This window comes from Guyanagaster necrorhizus (genome assembly GCF_019112545.1).
Source record: "Guyanagaster necrorhizus MCA 3950 unplaced genomic scaffold BT62scaffold_29, whole genome shotgun sequence".
Lineage (NCBI taxonomy): Eukaryota > Fungi > Basidiomycota > Agaricomycetes > Agaricales > Physalacriaceae > Guyanagaster > Guyanagaster necrorhizus.
This window is the reverse complement of record NW_025064908.1, coordinates 67781-82703: the sequence shown is the minus strand read 5'-3', so window position 1 is coordinate 82703 and position 14923 is coordinate 67781. Positions and strand designations below refer to the sequence as shown.

The following is a 14923-nucleotide window of genomic DNA, read 5'->3' as shown; positions in this document are numbered from 1 at the left end:
GGCTCTTCTGCCCACAGTTGAAGCATTTCCCTTTCTTCTTCATTCAGTCGATGTCCATCGGCTTTCCAGTACTGGTGTATATCGTCCCAGTTCCAGTCTTTTGACTCCCATAGGTCGGCAGCTGAGGGGATCCCAATGATTTTCCAGCAGTTTGCCCTGACTTGTTCAGGGTTGGCAGGGTCAGTTTCTTGAGATAGTCTTGCAGTGTCGATGCTTCTGCTTTCTGCCTTTGTTGCTCCTTGTACATCTCGATGATTCTCTCCTTTCATTCATCGTATCTGACTGGCATCAGCATTCTGATGCCCATTGCAGAGATCATCATGAGATATGAGGAGAGGACCCCTTGCTTGAGTGCCTCGACCATCCTCCCATCATTTGCGACATCTTCCTGTATTCTGGCTAGTTTGGTGAGCTGTTCTAGCTCATCGAAGTAATCTGTTGCCACTTTGTCCCCCATCTTATACTCCTTGATCTTCTGTTTGTGTACTTCTTGTACCACCAGATCAATGAATTTGTTGTTCAACATGCATTTGAAGACCAGCCATGAGGGGTATCAGTAGTGACCCCTCGTGGTGGATCGGAAGTTTGGGGAAATGAGGATCCACCATGTTTTGGCCTTGTCTTCCAGGTAGGAAGTGGTGAAGGCGACCTTGTTCATGTTGGTTCCTAGGTATCCAATGTAGACCTTGAAATATTGTTTGCAGTCCACCAGGAACCGGTTGATGTCATCAGATACCCCTTTGAAAGGGCAGGGTTTTCAGAGGAGGTCGGGATGGCACTGAAGGATGTTGGCATTATTTGGTAAGGTGCCCATAATATTTGGCCATCTGTCAAATGGTGGTTGATTCCATTCCACTGGTGGTCCTGGGAATGAATGTAAAGAGTGGTTGTTGGCGACTGGGCTTCCTCTGGGTTTGTTGGCCCATATGATTACTCTGTCTCGTATGGTGAACCCGAGATGAATGGCTTTGGGTCATCCTGTATTGGTTCCTTCCCCTTCCCACTTGGTCCGGCCTGGTCCAAGGGTGGCTGTCCCCCCAGGAGCTGGCTTCCTTTGCTAGTCTAGGGGTTTGGGGGCATAGTCGGCTGTGCTCGGGATCAGGTTAGCCATGTTGCCATTGCTTGTGCGGAGTAGTTGGACGTTGTTAGGATGCTTTGGACCGAGGGTGCCTGGTATGTGGCATGTCTCAGATTGATGGAAGGAGTTTGTGGCATTGGTTGTACAATGGTTGCCACTTGGTAAGCCAGTGGTTGGCTGATCAGATATTTGGGATGTTGGTTGTTATACTGCTGGGTGGCATAGTCTATAGAAGCCTGTTTCAAAATTTCTGCTTGTTCGTTAGGATTTGAATGTAAATATGACTGTCCTATAGAGGACGCTACCCAGGTAGCATCACACCATAAGAAATTTATCTCTCACAGGTAATACTCTTGGTATTCCCACTCCTGCTCTTCATGTGCCAATCTTTTTACCTCTTCTTGGTCTGTTTCTTCCAATGAGTTATATGGCGGTCCTCTTGGGGGTTCACTGCTCTCCATTCCTTCTTCCTCATCCTCGTCATCCTCCTCTAGGAGGGAAGCAGTGGGCTGGTCATAAAAACTCTTGGCCCCTTCTTGTTGTATCGTTGTTACACTGCCCTGACTGGGAGCTTGGTCCAGCAACTGAAGGGCCTGGTGTATAGTTATAGGAGGGGGCCAGCTGGCTCCCAACATCGGAGTCATAGCGATTCCCTCCTGTAGCTCTTGCTGCCACCACTCGCTCATGATAGAGGTGCACGTTTCACTGGTAATCATGGTTGTCAACAAGTTGTCTGACCACCCTGCTTCTAAGAAATCCTCAGAGGGCATGGGCAGAGATATGGGTGTTTCCAGGGACTCGAAGTCTGTAGTGTCTGAGGATGGACTCGTCGCTATCAAACCTGGTGTCAGTGCTGGGGGTTCTGCAGGGAGGGGGATACTGGGGAGTCAGGGGTCAGAGGGGGGAGCCTGCAGTGCTTCCTTCTGCTGCTTGGGTTTCTTCTTGGTATCATTGCTTGCTCCAGACACTGGTTCCAGAGCTGGGCTCTCAGAAGATGGGGGTTGAGAAGGATGGGTCGGTTCATACTGGGGTGAGGATGCTGGCACTCTTGGGTTATATTCCATACCAATTGGAGATGTTTGTGCAGGCCAAATGCTCTCTTTCGACTTCTCGCTGCTGATTTCTGTTCTGCTCATCGTACTCTGTGGCCTCCCACCTTTGCTGGTCCTCCGTCACCTGTGAGCCATGCTCACCACATACTGGCTGCGGCTCATTTCAAGACCAATGCTCTTTCTGCCAGACAGCATCATCGTAGTTGAAGAGGATGGTAAGGTCCCAAGTGGGGAAGTACCAGTGTATGGTCTCGCCCCATATTCATTGTCGTTCTTCACTGTTTTGGTCACTCCCCACCCAGTGGCCATGCTGGCTAGGAGAGGGGGTGCTGTGAGGCTTGCTAGCAGGTGTGACCAGTTGGGATCTTTGAGCCATCCTAAGGGCATCAAGAGAGTCCTGGGCATGGTCAGCAATCCCATGGATACAGGGGGCAGAAGAGGGGTCAGGGGAGGGGGACTGTTCAAAGAAATCTTCAGGGAGGTTCTGGTCCTCACCATGGAGGACCACATCTGGTACAAAGATTCCTTGTCATCTTGGGATGCCAGTGTGCTGACTTCTCGATCGAGAGGGCTGTTGTCCTCCCATTTCTTCCTGACCATCTCTCAGATAAGGGCTGCTAGGCCCGGCTTCTGGGGGCTGGTAGATCATTCATCAGGATTTGGGGATGTCATGAAGTGGGAGATCAGAGGTTATGTTTCGTAGTATCGTTTGAATGTGCTGAAATTCCTGGTAATGTCTGAGAGCCCAGGCGGTGATTGAGTGGCATCCTCAGCACAGCTGGATGATCACCAGTAATCCTATCAGTGTTCCGATGATGGAGAAAAGGAGTTCAAAGAACTCGTGGTCAAAGTTTGGGTCAGTAGAGGTTGCAGGGGGCATTCAGTTTCTCAGCACAATTGGGCTTGAGAAAGGGAAGCTAGAAGCCTCAAGCTAATTGTTAGGCTCAGACAACATGTGATGGACTGACACATGGTAAACCAATGTGGCTTCGCATTCGAGCCTTCTGTCAGAGTCCTCGTTCTATCAGTCACAGGGTGTTATCAAGGCATATAGTATAGCTCAAGAGGAGAATGAGTGTTTATAAACTTTAGCTTGAGGCTGGTGTATACCAGCAAGAGCTGTGGGTCTTAAATACTATTCTGTGTGTACTAATAATACTCCTACTTATTGTGCTCTTCTGTGTTCATAGTGCCCATTGTCCTTGAGTGTCATAGTTGTATATAATAGGTTGATTGTGTGATCAGGCTATCCATTGTCAGGTCGAGTTAGTTGTGATGACTAAGCCCTTTCCACTGTTCAAAAAAGGAGAAATGTTCTGACTAAGCATAGGGGTTAGAGAAATGAAATGAATGAATCATAACAATCTGCTTATGACACACCACTTGTTATTTTGGCTGAGTCAGCAGAATTGCTCACTGCTCAGCCCCATCTTTTACCTCCTCAACCTTTGTCTCTAGACTGAGGTCCTCTTCTTCCTTCTGTAGTTCAGCAATCAGTGCCCTGAGATCTTCTTGGATGTGCTTATTCTTCTTCTGCAGGCAGTCCTGCACCATGTGGTCTTTCTGGCCACAGTTGAAGCACTTACCCTCCTTCTTGAGCTGATCCACATCTATAGGCTTACCCATTCCAGTAAATGTTGTGCTCATACTGGTTTTCTTCTTGCTATAGGAGGAAGTTGGAGTTGAGCCATCAGGCTTGGTGGATGTGTTTGAACTGGAGAAGGTATTCTTCACTCCTTGCTCCTGTTGTTTCTGTTCTGATGAGGACAGAGTTGTTGATTTAGCCTTCTGCTGCTATCATTCTCTGTACATAGTAATGATCTGTTCTTTCCATTCATCATACCTCTTTGGGATGTCATGGCCAATATCTGAGATGATCTTTAGATAGGAGGGCAGGGCTTCCATCTTCATGTGCTCAACCATTCAGCTGGTGTTCACAACATTATTGCAGACTCTGACAAGTTTGCCAAGTCACTTGAGCTTGTCAAAGTACTTAGTGGCCAGTTTGTTGCCCATCTTGTACTCCTTCATCTTCTGCTTATGAACTTTCTGAACCATGGGATTGGTGAACTTGTTGATCACTATCTGTTTGAACACTGGCCACAAGGGATACTGGTGATGTTGTCATGTGGTTGACCAGAATGTGGAGGCAAAAAGCATCCACCACATTTTCACCTTGTCTTCAAGATAGGTGGTGGCAAATCCAACCTTGTACTTGTCCATCATAAAGCATAGAGTGTAGACTTGGAAGTATTAGTCACAGTTGATGAGAAAATGGTCTATATCATCAGAGGCCCCTTTGAAGGGGCAGGGCTTCCATAAGAGATCCAGTTGGCAATTGATGACTGCTGCATTGGTGGTAAGAGTGATCATAGAGTTTGGGATCCCATCAAAGAGCAGAACATTCCAGATCATCAGGGGCCCTGAGAATAAATGGAGAGAGCCATCATCAGCAACAGAACTCTCTAGTGGCTGTGCTTTCTTGCACATGATATGCCTGTTCTCAATGGTGAAACCTAGTTCCACTGCTTTGGGGTCATCCCCTGTGCCTTTGGGAGTCTTCCCACTTTCTTTGGCTTTGTTGGGTGGGAGTCACCTGATGAAGAGTTGGCACATTGGCTGTGCCCATGGGTTCTGATAAGGGTCTCTCAGCCTGAGTCAGCTCTGTGTGAGCCAAGATGCCATGCTGCAGATGGCCAAGGTGGCAAACATATATCAGAATGAGCTGCTTCAGATTGAGAGTGCCATATATATGGTATGACTTCATGCTATGCTTGATGTCCACAGCATCAGATGTCTACAGCACATGGTGCTCTATCTGCTCTGCTGCTCTGGCTGCATCTTGCCAGTATCATTCTTCTTCACTCCCATAGTCAAAGTATTAGTCATCAGTTCTGATGACCTCTGTTCTTCCTCCCTCACTATCAGTGCTCTGGTTTCCAATATATAGCTCTGCAGGAAAGCTTTCTCCACTTCCTGTTGGAGTAGCATATAAGGACTCATGTCCATTGTTGGAGAAAGTGCTTCAGACCCTTGAAGCCACCCTAGAGGCATCAAGAGAGTCTCTGGCATGGTGTCTAATGCCAGGCTCAGAGGATGCAGTTGAGGGGGTTGCCCTCATCATATGGATATTGCTGGGGACATCTGGATGCTTGACTCATTGGACTAGCATGTTGGTTCTTGGCCTTCAAAATTCTGCAACCCAAGGGTTGCTAGGGTCTCTGATAATTGCCATCAGGGGTCAGAGTGGGTATCTGTGCTGTGTTTCTTTCCCAGGATGCTCTTCAGGCATGTCTCCAGAGACAGTTTCAGGTACAGTTCCTTCTGTGGGCTGGAAGGACTGTCAGGCAGAGAGAGGGATGTCATGAAGGGGGAGGTCAGAGGTGACATTGCATAGAATACATCTAATATGCTGAAATTCTTGGTAGTGTCTGATGGCCCAGATGGTGATTGATTGGCATCCACAGCACAGCTGTATGATCACCAATAATCCTAACAAAGTTTCAATGATAGAAGTGAGAAGTTTGAAGAACTCATGGGTGAAGTTCAGATCAGCAGGGTTGATGGCAGAGGGTATCTGGTTTCTCAGCACAATTGAGCTTGAGAAAGAGAAGCTAGAAGCTTCAAACCAATTGTTAAGCCCAAATGACACATGACCTAAACATGTAATAAACTGACACTGCCTTACACTTTGGGCAATGATGTCAGAGTTCACTGATTATATTATGTGGCTTTGTATCACAAGGCCTTTGGATTGGCTCAAGGTAAGATGGTGAAGAAATAAACTTTAGCTCAAAGCTGAGAATACTACAGCAAGAGCTATGCTACTTACATACTAGTCATCATCCATCTACAGATATAACTATGTAATTGTGCATCCTGGCATCATAGAGTGTTTTGTCTAGTGTTGTTAAGCTACCTACAAAAGGGTATTGTCTATTGTCAAGTGGTTACTGTCATGTTGAAGGAGAATGACCAACTGAGTGTGTTGTGATGACTAAGCCCTGGTCCCACGGTCCTAAGTGCTGGCCTAGATGCTCTGACTAAGCAAAGATAGGAGTTAATCCCTTCAATAAAAGATAAAAATGAGGAAAAATCATAACAAGAAGGTTCCAAAAAGATGGTGGACTGCTGCTAAGAGAACCTTGACAGCAAGAGAGCTCCTACTCAACTTAGAGGTTTTCTGAATATCATCTGCACTATAGGCTCAGCATCTGAAGTATGACAACTAAACAAAAACTTAGATATTGGTGAAGCACTATCTGATCCAAGGTGTGGATATAGACCAGCATTCCATATGTGTATTCTTTCCTCTGGCATCAACCAGACTGATTTAATGGTGAAAGGGAATTCTGTGAACCTGTTCCTCTGGATCAGTGCCACCTTTGTGAGCATCAATCTCATTGTCCACATATGTTCAGATTCAGCCATCACAAGAGTCCTTGAAGATACCTAATTTCAGCTTTAATATAGTCCTCAACCATGCTCAAACTCTCTATCTCCAGTGTTGGGATTTTGCTGAAAAGCTCTAGAAAGGGCAATCCAGCATCATGCCAAGAGTTGATGAGTAAGCTCGAGAGAAAGAGAAAGTTGTAGTAAATTCTAGATATAAGTCTGGAGAGTATAAATACAAGCTCTATAGGAGCTGTAGAATAGGAGTTCATACCTTCTGGCCTTACCAGCCTGGAGTCTACCCTGCACATCACTGAGGATTCCCAACATCCAGGAACCTGTGTATATCTTTACATATGATCTCGAGGGCATCGGTCTTTCCCTTGCCAATGGACAAAAAAGGATTGCCAGTGACAGAGTCATGGAAGCCAATTTGTCACTGGATATTGTTGATCAGGATTATTGATCATATTCAAATCGCATGGATCCTGTTTTGTAGTGGCTGCTCCTGATCATTGATGATCTCACTCTCAACTTTGATGCAGAGAGTTCTTCTTTCTTCACTAAAGATTGTTAACAATCACCTGGAATTACCCAGTGTCATGGCCTCATCTCAACAAATGCTATCTGCCACTGCATCCTCCAATGACTCTGTCTCTCTCGCCTTGGCCCACCAACAACAGAGCAGAATCAGATGTCGACCTGGTGGCTATCACCCCGTTCAGATAGGCGATAATCATTCTGGTGCATGGTACTCAATAACTGGCAAACCAGGATGGGGAGAATATTCAACTGTCTGGCTCGCACACGACAATGATGCAAATATGCAAGTCTGAACCCTATGTATGTCTTTGTGACTAATACCATACGCAGTTATGTGGCGCTCATGATCATGACTGGTGCACGTCTATACTATTTCATTTCCTTTAATGCATCACTCGTGAATATTCCTTGAGGATCCATGTGCCAGTGATGTGCGAATGTTGGTATGGGGAGAGCGGAGTTGTCCACAGTGCGTCAGACAATGGGACAATTGTGGTTACTAGCATGACATCTTCACAGCGAAGGCTCGCACTCTTTTCTCACTTCATTGCGAGTAATCACGACCTGCCTTTATTATGTCGAGCGGCATGCAGGCCTTGTCCATGCCCGTTTAGTCTAGATTTGCGGCTGGGAAATGTGTAAATCGCACCTCCTCTCTGCGGCAACATTTATGGCATCGTCTTCTTTCATGGAAATTTCAGCTTCGCCATCCCGCTTGTCAGAAGCTACAGCCGGAATAGTGGACGGAGCACGAGTGCCACTAGACGAAAAAAGGCAGGATTCCATAGTGAGCGTAAATGGGGAAAAGTGAGCTCGTCGTGAAAACATCGGTTGGTCTTTATATCCCATGGAATCTTTGCTTGCAGCTACTTGCTAAACATTGACATAGATAGTCGGAGGATCGAAGGATTTTCGAATTAAGACCCAAATGACGATAAATTTCTGTAAACTCAATCTGGCTACTTCACCCTGCAGATGCTAATTGCTAAATGTCTGTGTGACTTCAAGTTTTTGATCACAAGCTTCGGTTCGCATTTCCGGGGAAAGACAAGTATAAAATCAATTTAGCGGATCTACGGATACAAATCTGAATACGGTGCTGAGGGACTTCATCAAAGGAATATAAATTTAGGTCCTGAATAAGTGCTGTATGTCACTTCGGCGAAAGATCGTGAGCATATCATGGGTAGTGATAGCGGCTTCATGTCCTGTGTCGAACGCTATTGACAAGTATTGCCGGACGGCATATACTTGTAACAATCAGAAAATCGACGTCGTTGTCGTCTACACTTTGAAGCAGTGCGATAGAGACAACGCGCCTGGCATTTTAGTTTCTGCTCCAATAATCTCTATTCCATCCTCTCCACAACCATGGCCCGAATCCCGGAAGTCACAGCTGATAGTCACGTGTACAGGGTTCATCATCAAGTTGCGTTGATACGAGCAAGAATAGCTGTGTTTACTCCTTCCACAGGACAAGCTGTCCCTGGCCTCTCCGCCAGGCCCTCACGTCGTCCGACATTATGGTTAACCTCGAAAAAGTCTGCCATGACCCGGAGGACATAAGGCCCTCCGCGCTGGCTTTTATCGCTCACGGCGGATTGGGTGGAACAATGGATTCTCCGGTTACAGCCGCCCTTGCTGAAATTCTCCAAATATTGGGGGCCCGAGTGATTAGATGGAATGCGCGTGGGATAGGCCAGAGTAGCGGAAGGTCCGAATGGTCTAGTTGGCCGGCGTGGGTAGGCCAGGATAATTGCTCGGATTACAAGGTGTGTCGTTACCTACAATCATCTCCTATACCAGTTAGCGACGTAGATATGTAACAGGACATTTTCCGGGAAGAAGTCGTACGATTCCTGGACGAATTCCCTTATGCCCGTGACTGTGATCTACTCGTTTGCGTGAGCGGCCTTTTTCTCGTGTCGTATTTTCTTCTAACTGTTGGGTAAGGGATACTCCTGTGGAGCTATTTATGCCACCACCATTCGTATGCCAAATGACCTCGCAGATCGATGCTCAAAGATATTCAACCCTATCCGATACATCCTAGTATCTTACCCAATCGCTGTTTCTCCCGTTCTCGGTCTCTTCAGGACGGGGTGGTACTTCCGTGCACTGGAAGGTCTCATTGGAGGCTCCTGGGAAGACTGTCAACACGAAGCACACGCGGATGTGCTCATCCTGATGGGTAAAACAGAGCTCGGATGGAAGTTATCGCCAGTGCGGATTTCGTATAATATATGGATGAAAGTACTGAATAGCAAGAGGCGCTCAGAACAGGGAAGGTTTGAGGCTATTGTCGTTGATGGGGCAAATCATGTTTGGAGGGGTAAGCTGTGGGCGCTCAAGGAGGAGGTGGAGAAATGGCTATGATATTGGGTCCACATTTAATGAGCTGCAGAGACTTGGTTCAAGGGTGCAGACTTCTGGGGAAGCTGGGTTTCCCTCGGAAAGGAGATACTTACCAAATGACAAGGCATTCCGTGGAGGCTCTGAATTACAATGAAATCGAGAAGTAGATGAAACTTTGCATCGGAGATGATCGACGGAAGCACTATCTTCTACTCCTAGCACATATTATTCTTGCCTTACAGGAGACTTCGGGTAGCGCGATGGCTGGAAAGACGAAGAGGGAAGTTGTGAAAGTATAAGTATGACCACCCGCAGATCACCGTTATGTGTATGATGAAAAAAATGAACTAGCACTGTTCGATGCTGTTCTGACACCCTGGAAAATAGGCACGGGGAAAACACGCCATGATACGTACAGTTCCTGGGAAGACCGTCCATTTCTATACCATTTATCCCGAGAATACAGACGATTTTACGACTACAGACGGACTGGGCAGCCACAGGACGAAGTCGGAGCTTCTAGCACGTCGAGTCGGAATAAGCACACGTTTTCGTTAGCAAATTTGTTTCGGTCATGTAAAGCAGGTGATAAAAAACCCACAGAGTAGGAACATTATCAACGTTCTAATTTACTACCGAGGTGATAGCCTCGCGAAGCCCGTAGAAGATAGATTTTGACTCTTGAGAGTAGAGTCAGGCTCAGGGACTTCGGCCCGGACATTCCAGATGGCCAACTGGCTCTGTCAAGTTTCTCACGATCCAGAAGGTTAGCTGCCTCCTGTCAGGTTTAAAAGCATACCCGTCATGAACCAGACAGTCCTAAGTGTTTCATCGACCCCAGTACGCGGTAATTTCCGTTATATCGGGCCCCGGTCCTCAACACATCCCTTCAGTGACTCTTTGAACTCTTAATTTAGGTACGGTGAGAGTCTCGGTGCCTTGTGACAGAATCTTTCTGATCACAACAGATATAGTCGGACGCCAACTAAATTGAATTCCTTTCTAAAATTTTCGCAGTGGGATCCTACGAGTTTTCCAATGAACATCTTTCTCCTGTCCGGTGGGTTCCATCAATCGGTACCCTGACTTCTTGGTTTCTTGATTCTAGGAATACAACCCTCAAGATGAAAAAAAGAACGCATCAGGAGTGAACCCCTCTACGCATGGTGCTCTCATGACTAAGAGCGCAATGCATCACCACACTTGGAAGGCCAAGCGGAGCGCCCAGCTCCGCTGTTATAGTGAGGCGAGGACAATTCCATTTGTTCGTTTAGCCTTCCGCCGATAAATCAATAAGCAACTGACAAATTTCCAGCTCAGGAGTGGAAGTATATGAGAGTCTTCAAATAGCCGTCTCTGGAGTACCCCGTTTACGGAAGCTTCGTCATATCACGTTGTCGGCAGGACAATTCTGCGGTTCCTTCCCACTGGTTTGAGGTTCTCAACCTTCTTGTTCTTCTTAGCTGTCAATCATCTCTGGGAACTGCGGAATTACGTCTTCATCTCAAAGGCACTGGCGGCAAAGGCCATTGGCTTTCGGGTATTGTTTCTCTGCGCTACCCACTGCATATGTTTTCCTTGAGGTCGCCTGTGCTACTGTATCGACTTAAGTATCAACGACGCGATGTGCCGACCGCTAATTCAAACAGCCCAGAGTTCATCGGACCTTAGGTGCTAATTATCCCCTTGGATGAGTACCATAAGGTGGGAACAATTATACCATCATGAAGGTGCGGCTATTTAATTGAAAATTAACTTTTGCCGCCCGTGGGTTTCGTCAGCGTTACCTTTCAACGCCCAGTCCGGAACCGAGGAATGAATTTCGCCGATGAGCACATCGTATAGGGTACGAAATCAGGGATATCTCTATGTCTAGTGGCAATCGTGTTCGAAGCTATCCGGCGATTCAATGCAAATCTTGATCCTAGATCGATGACTCCTTGGTTGCCGGACTTGAATTCCCTTAACTTCTGCTCCTGCTTTTCCATATTTTCCTTCCAACCATGTACCAGTTTCCAGTCAGTGACCGAAAACGACTTCACAAAGGAAATACGCCGACTCTACCGCAGACAAACTACTGCCAGCTTTGTTCGGCCAAGTTCACTAGGCCCACCCACTTGAGGCGTCATATTCGTTCTCGTAAGCGGCATCTCACCTCCTTGCGATGTAGACTCATCTCATCTCGACAGATACCAACGAACGTAGTCACCAATGCGATGTAGGCGAAACCACCTAGACGATTCTTCGTCGTACAGACGCTCATCATCATTGCAGCTGTGTGGTGCTCAATTTACCAGAAGAGACGTTCTCTCGTGACACAAGAAATCCTGTAGAGATCGGTGAGTATTGTTTTTCAAGCCGACTACGCGGACACTGACTTCGGGCGGAAGTATGACATCCAGTCGTTCGAGACAGAAGTCTTGTCAGGTATGTCACCGATTTAGCACCCGCTCTTGCGCAGGCTGACGGTTCCATAGGCATGTGCCGCCGCCAAAGTTAAATGTGATCTCCAGTACCCATGCTCGAGATGTGCTTCACGCCAAGGACCATGCATCTTCCTTAATGATCCTGCCGTTTCCCGAGAGAAAAGGCGTGATGCCAAGGAGCGTCGTATGAACTCCAGTGCGGACTACCGTCAAAGCTCAGCCGAGACTGTTTCCGATTCTTGCCTTTCTTCAACTCCCTCCTCCTCGGCCTCAGACGACACTTTGTCGCCTACATTTTGCACCTCGCCAACCATTCCTGACACCAAGGACCTTGGTTGCGCGGAAGCGGTCTGGAAAATATTTCACGCCGATTCGCACCCTTATTGTTCATCCTCGACCTCCAACCAAAAGTACATGGATTTTTCGTGGTTGGGCTCAGACGATGGGTCCGGAGATGACGATAGTTATTACACTTCCGTCCTGCATTCCGCCCTGGTTCCTCATTGTGTATCGACTAACACCTATCTCCCGCTTCCATCGTTAGATGCTACCGGCGTTAGTATGTATGATATCGTTGGCGCGACGACGACCTTGTAAATAAACCATAAATCATTTTGTGCACATTTCAGTTCTTTCTTCAGTTACTAAGAATACCGAAGGTCCTTCCAGATGGCAGGTAACAGGTATATAGGTAGCTATATCGTCTTTCATGCGGTATCCTTGCCCAGTAAGACAGCTCAATACTGGCGACAAAATATTCCTAAATCTCGTTACAGTCTAGTTTCACAAGGGCGTCCGTCTTCGATGAATTGAATGCGAAAGTGTTCCAGACAGCAGTCGACATACGTCGAGAACAGATGTTTACAGAATTAGAATGATGGAACATGTGTCGATCGTAGTCACCGACAGCTGTTGTGCCCCGCCTTTGGCGGAAAAACACCAAAATGATCTTGCAAGATTCTGGATCTTCCAGATCTTGCTCCGTGTGACGAGCACGGGCCTGGTACCAGATTACCAAATTGCAACTCGGGACGACCGAGCTTCCTATACATATTGTGCATCGCTGATCGCCGTTAATTTCCATAGTCCAGTCTTTTTGTTGACTGGACCAGCTGGTTGGACGTCGCCATCAACAAGGTGGTCAGACGGACGAAAGCTTAGTAGTGGGTTCACTTTGGGCCAATCCATACAGTATTCAAAGGAGGGGATGTGAATGCATCGCGCTTTCTTCCATGAAAGATGCAATGTATGCGATCTTCGTGTTACCGTGCGACCGTCCTAAGACCGACACGTTCTTGAACGCTAGATTCTTTCACCGAGATGTCGTAAGGGATCCAGCCGCTCTTCACTGCACTCGGAACTTCCAGTTACCATCGATTCTGGAAACTAAGGTTATTTTGCATAAATGCTCGGGCTTTCATTTCCCAATTTTGAAGCTCAGCAAGATTAGATAGCAAGTTTGTGATTTGATACACAAATTAAGACACAACCGCAATGAGTCGCAGACAGTCACAGATTGGTCGTGATGTCCTTGGTTCCGCTTGAGATATGCCTTACCATTAACGAAGTCGTAGCGTTCTCCAGCTTTGTAACTCGGTGACAAAATCACAGCTGCGCCCGCCTGGCGCCTTATACCACTGGCATTTGTCAGCGTTATGACTTTGGCGCCGCCGCTTCCCAGCACAAAGTTCTCCCGAATCTATGACCATCATTTGAACCCATAACTTCGCTCGTTCTATACCCTCACACCACGGGGAGCGCCAGGATGCATATATGTGGGGGTGAGTCGTCAGCTGCTTCCCAGCCATTTCTCATTTACTTAGCTTCTGTATCTGAATCAGTTCAACAGTATTACTCAATCAACGCGACGTCGAGGAGCACCGTTCTTAGACCGGGATGTTAGATCCTACCGCTTGAATCGCAGAAGCCTGTAAAAGAAGAAGTCTGAGGAAAACCAGATCTTCCGGTAGACGTGACACGTCACTCAGGCAAATTGTAACAGCGAGGTGGGATGTTGTCGAGACGGTGTTGATTCGGCATCCGGGGACTCGCCTTATGAATTGGAGAAAGAACCCAAGTACGTACGCATAGGTCCGTAAAGAGCATTCGCTCCATCTTCGTTACGTTCGTTCCCATATCGACTCATGGTGGCTCTCTTGCCCGCCGGCAATTCTTCAGAACATGATGATAATCTTCGTCAAAAAATCCGGCAGTGAATTCGATCTCCCGTCGAGGATCGCTCCTGGACGGTGATTGATGATCCGAGGGGTATGCCATGGAGAGAAGGAACAGTCTTTCTGTCGTTGTGGCGGGAGAAAAATTGAGGATGTAAAGGACTTCTGGGTTCAAGAGACACGTCATATTCATCCAGGTCAACGTCGTATTGGCGAAAGAAACAAGATCAACTGTGAAAGACCCATTAGACAGAAAAGCGTGACAGATGGTACACACACTCACATTATATGGTACCAAATTTTACACGCCCCTTTATGCAGGCAAATGAACGACCGCAGGGGTTGCAAAATGAAAGCAAGGACGAAGGAAATGAGGAGTGCTGTGCCCAGCATTTCTGGGATCGTCGAATAGGCGGATCTCTAGTGGAAGAGAATTACGTCTAGGACATGGGAAGCGTTCAAGTGAATGTACCCATAGAAAGAAAATGGTGGGCAACGCAGTCAAGATGCCATTTCTCCTCTTTGTATGTCTAGAACGGTCCCATCACGATTGGACTGTGCACAGCAGATGGCTCTGTCATCGATGTTATTCATGTGTCCTGGGCTGCTGTTCCTTGTTTGAGATCGAAAGAGGCTACGCTGCTGTGGGAATCTAAAATATCGTTTTGGGGCCAATGATTGGAGCAAAGAAACGCGTGCACCTCGGAAATCTTTGGATACCCCGACATAGAAGATATCAGTCCAGTTCCTTCTTGACGGGGGTAGAAAGCACGTCGAAGCGGGACGAGGTTGGACTGGTGGCGGAAAGGGGAGAAGCGGAGCGAACTCGGCACATCGACGACGACGACGGCGCCATTTTGGATGTATGCTCTTCTCCTCCTAATCACCATCATCAACTTTTAT

The 14923-nt window shown here is 47.2% G+C and overlaps 6 protein-coding genes across 6 annotated transcripts; 3 read left to right on the top strand and 3 right to left on the bottom strand.

The window, feature by feature from the left end:
- Positions 1–3543: 3543 nt before the first annotated feature.
- BT62DRAFT_922602 (uncharacterized protein) lies at positions 3544–4353 on the bottom strand (the record flags this gene model as incomplete). The annotated part of the gene is made up of 4 exons (XM_043184414.1): positions 3544–3887; positions 3974–4008; positions 4124–4242; positions 4306–4353. The coding sequence occupies 4 exons, from the start codon at positions 4351–4353 to the stop codon at positions 3544–3546; spliced, it is 546 nt and encodes a 181-aa protein (XP_043035911.1).
- Positions 4354–4923: 570 nt separating this feature from the next.
- BT62DRAFT_922601 (uncharacterized protein) lies at positions 4924–5786 on the top strand (the record flags this gene model as incomplete). The annotated part of the gene is made up of 4 exons (XM_043184413.1): positions 4924–5008; positions 5089–5376; positions 5469–5506; positions 5559–5786. The coding sequence occupies 4 exons, from the start codon at positions 4924–4926 to the stop codon at positions 5784–5786; spliced, it is 639 nt and encodes a 212-aa protein (XP_043035910.1).
- Positions 5787–7680: 1894 nt separating this feature from the next.
- On the bottom strand, positions 7681–7914 carry BT62DRAFT_1010332 (uncharacterized protein; the record flags this gene model as incomplete). The annotated part of the gene is made up of 2 exons (XM_043177643.1): positions 7681–7825; positions 7892–7914. 2 exons carry the CDS (start codon positions 7912–7914, stop codon positions 7681–7683), a joined length of 168 nt encoding a protein of 55 aa, XP_043035909.1.
- A 764-nt stretch (positions 7915–8678) lies between these two features.
- Positions 8679–9441, top strand: BT62DRAFT_905912 (uncharacterized protein; the record flags this gene model as incomplete). Its single annotated transcript, XM_043183616.1, has 3 exons — positions 8679–8837; positions 8895–8969; positions 9019–9441. 3 exons carry the CDS (start codon positions 8679–8681, stop codon positions 9439–9441), a joined length of 657 nt encoding a protein of 218 aa, XP_043035908.1.
- Positions 9442–11348: 1907 nt separating this feature from the next.
- BT62DRAFT_996585 (uncharacterized protein) lies at positions 11349–12450 on the top strand. The gene is made up of 5 exons (XM_043190593.1): positions 11349–11559; positions 11610–11638; positions 11695–11759; positions 11811–11847; positions 11898–12450. The coding sequence occupies exons 4-5, from the start codon at positions 11812–11814 to the stop codon at positions 12441–12443; spliced, it is 582 nt and encodes a 193-aa protein (XP_043035907.1). The 5' UTR covers positions 11349–11559; positions 11610–11638; positions 11695–11759; position 11811; the 3' UTR covers positions 12444–12450.
- A 156-nt stretch (positions 12451–12606) lies between these two features.
- BT62DRAFT_1010328 (uncharacterized protein) lies at positions 12607–13661 on the bottom strand (the record flags this gene model as incomplete). Its single annotated transcript, XM_043177642.1, has 3 exons — positions 12607–12890; positions 13404–13545; positions 13596–13661. The coding sequence occupies 3 exons, from the start codon at positions 13659–13661 to the stop codon at positions 12607–12609; spliced, it is 492 nt and encodes a 163-aa protein (XP_043035906.1).
- Positions 13662–14923: the final 1262 nt, after the last annotated feature.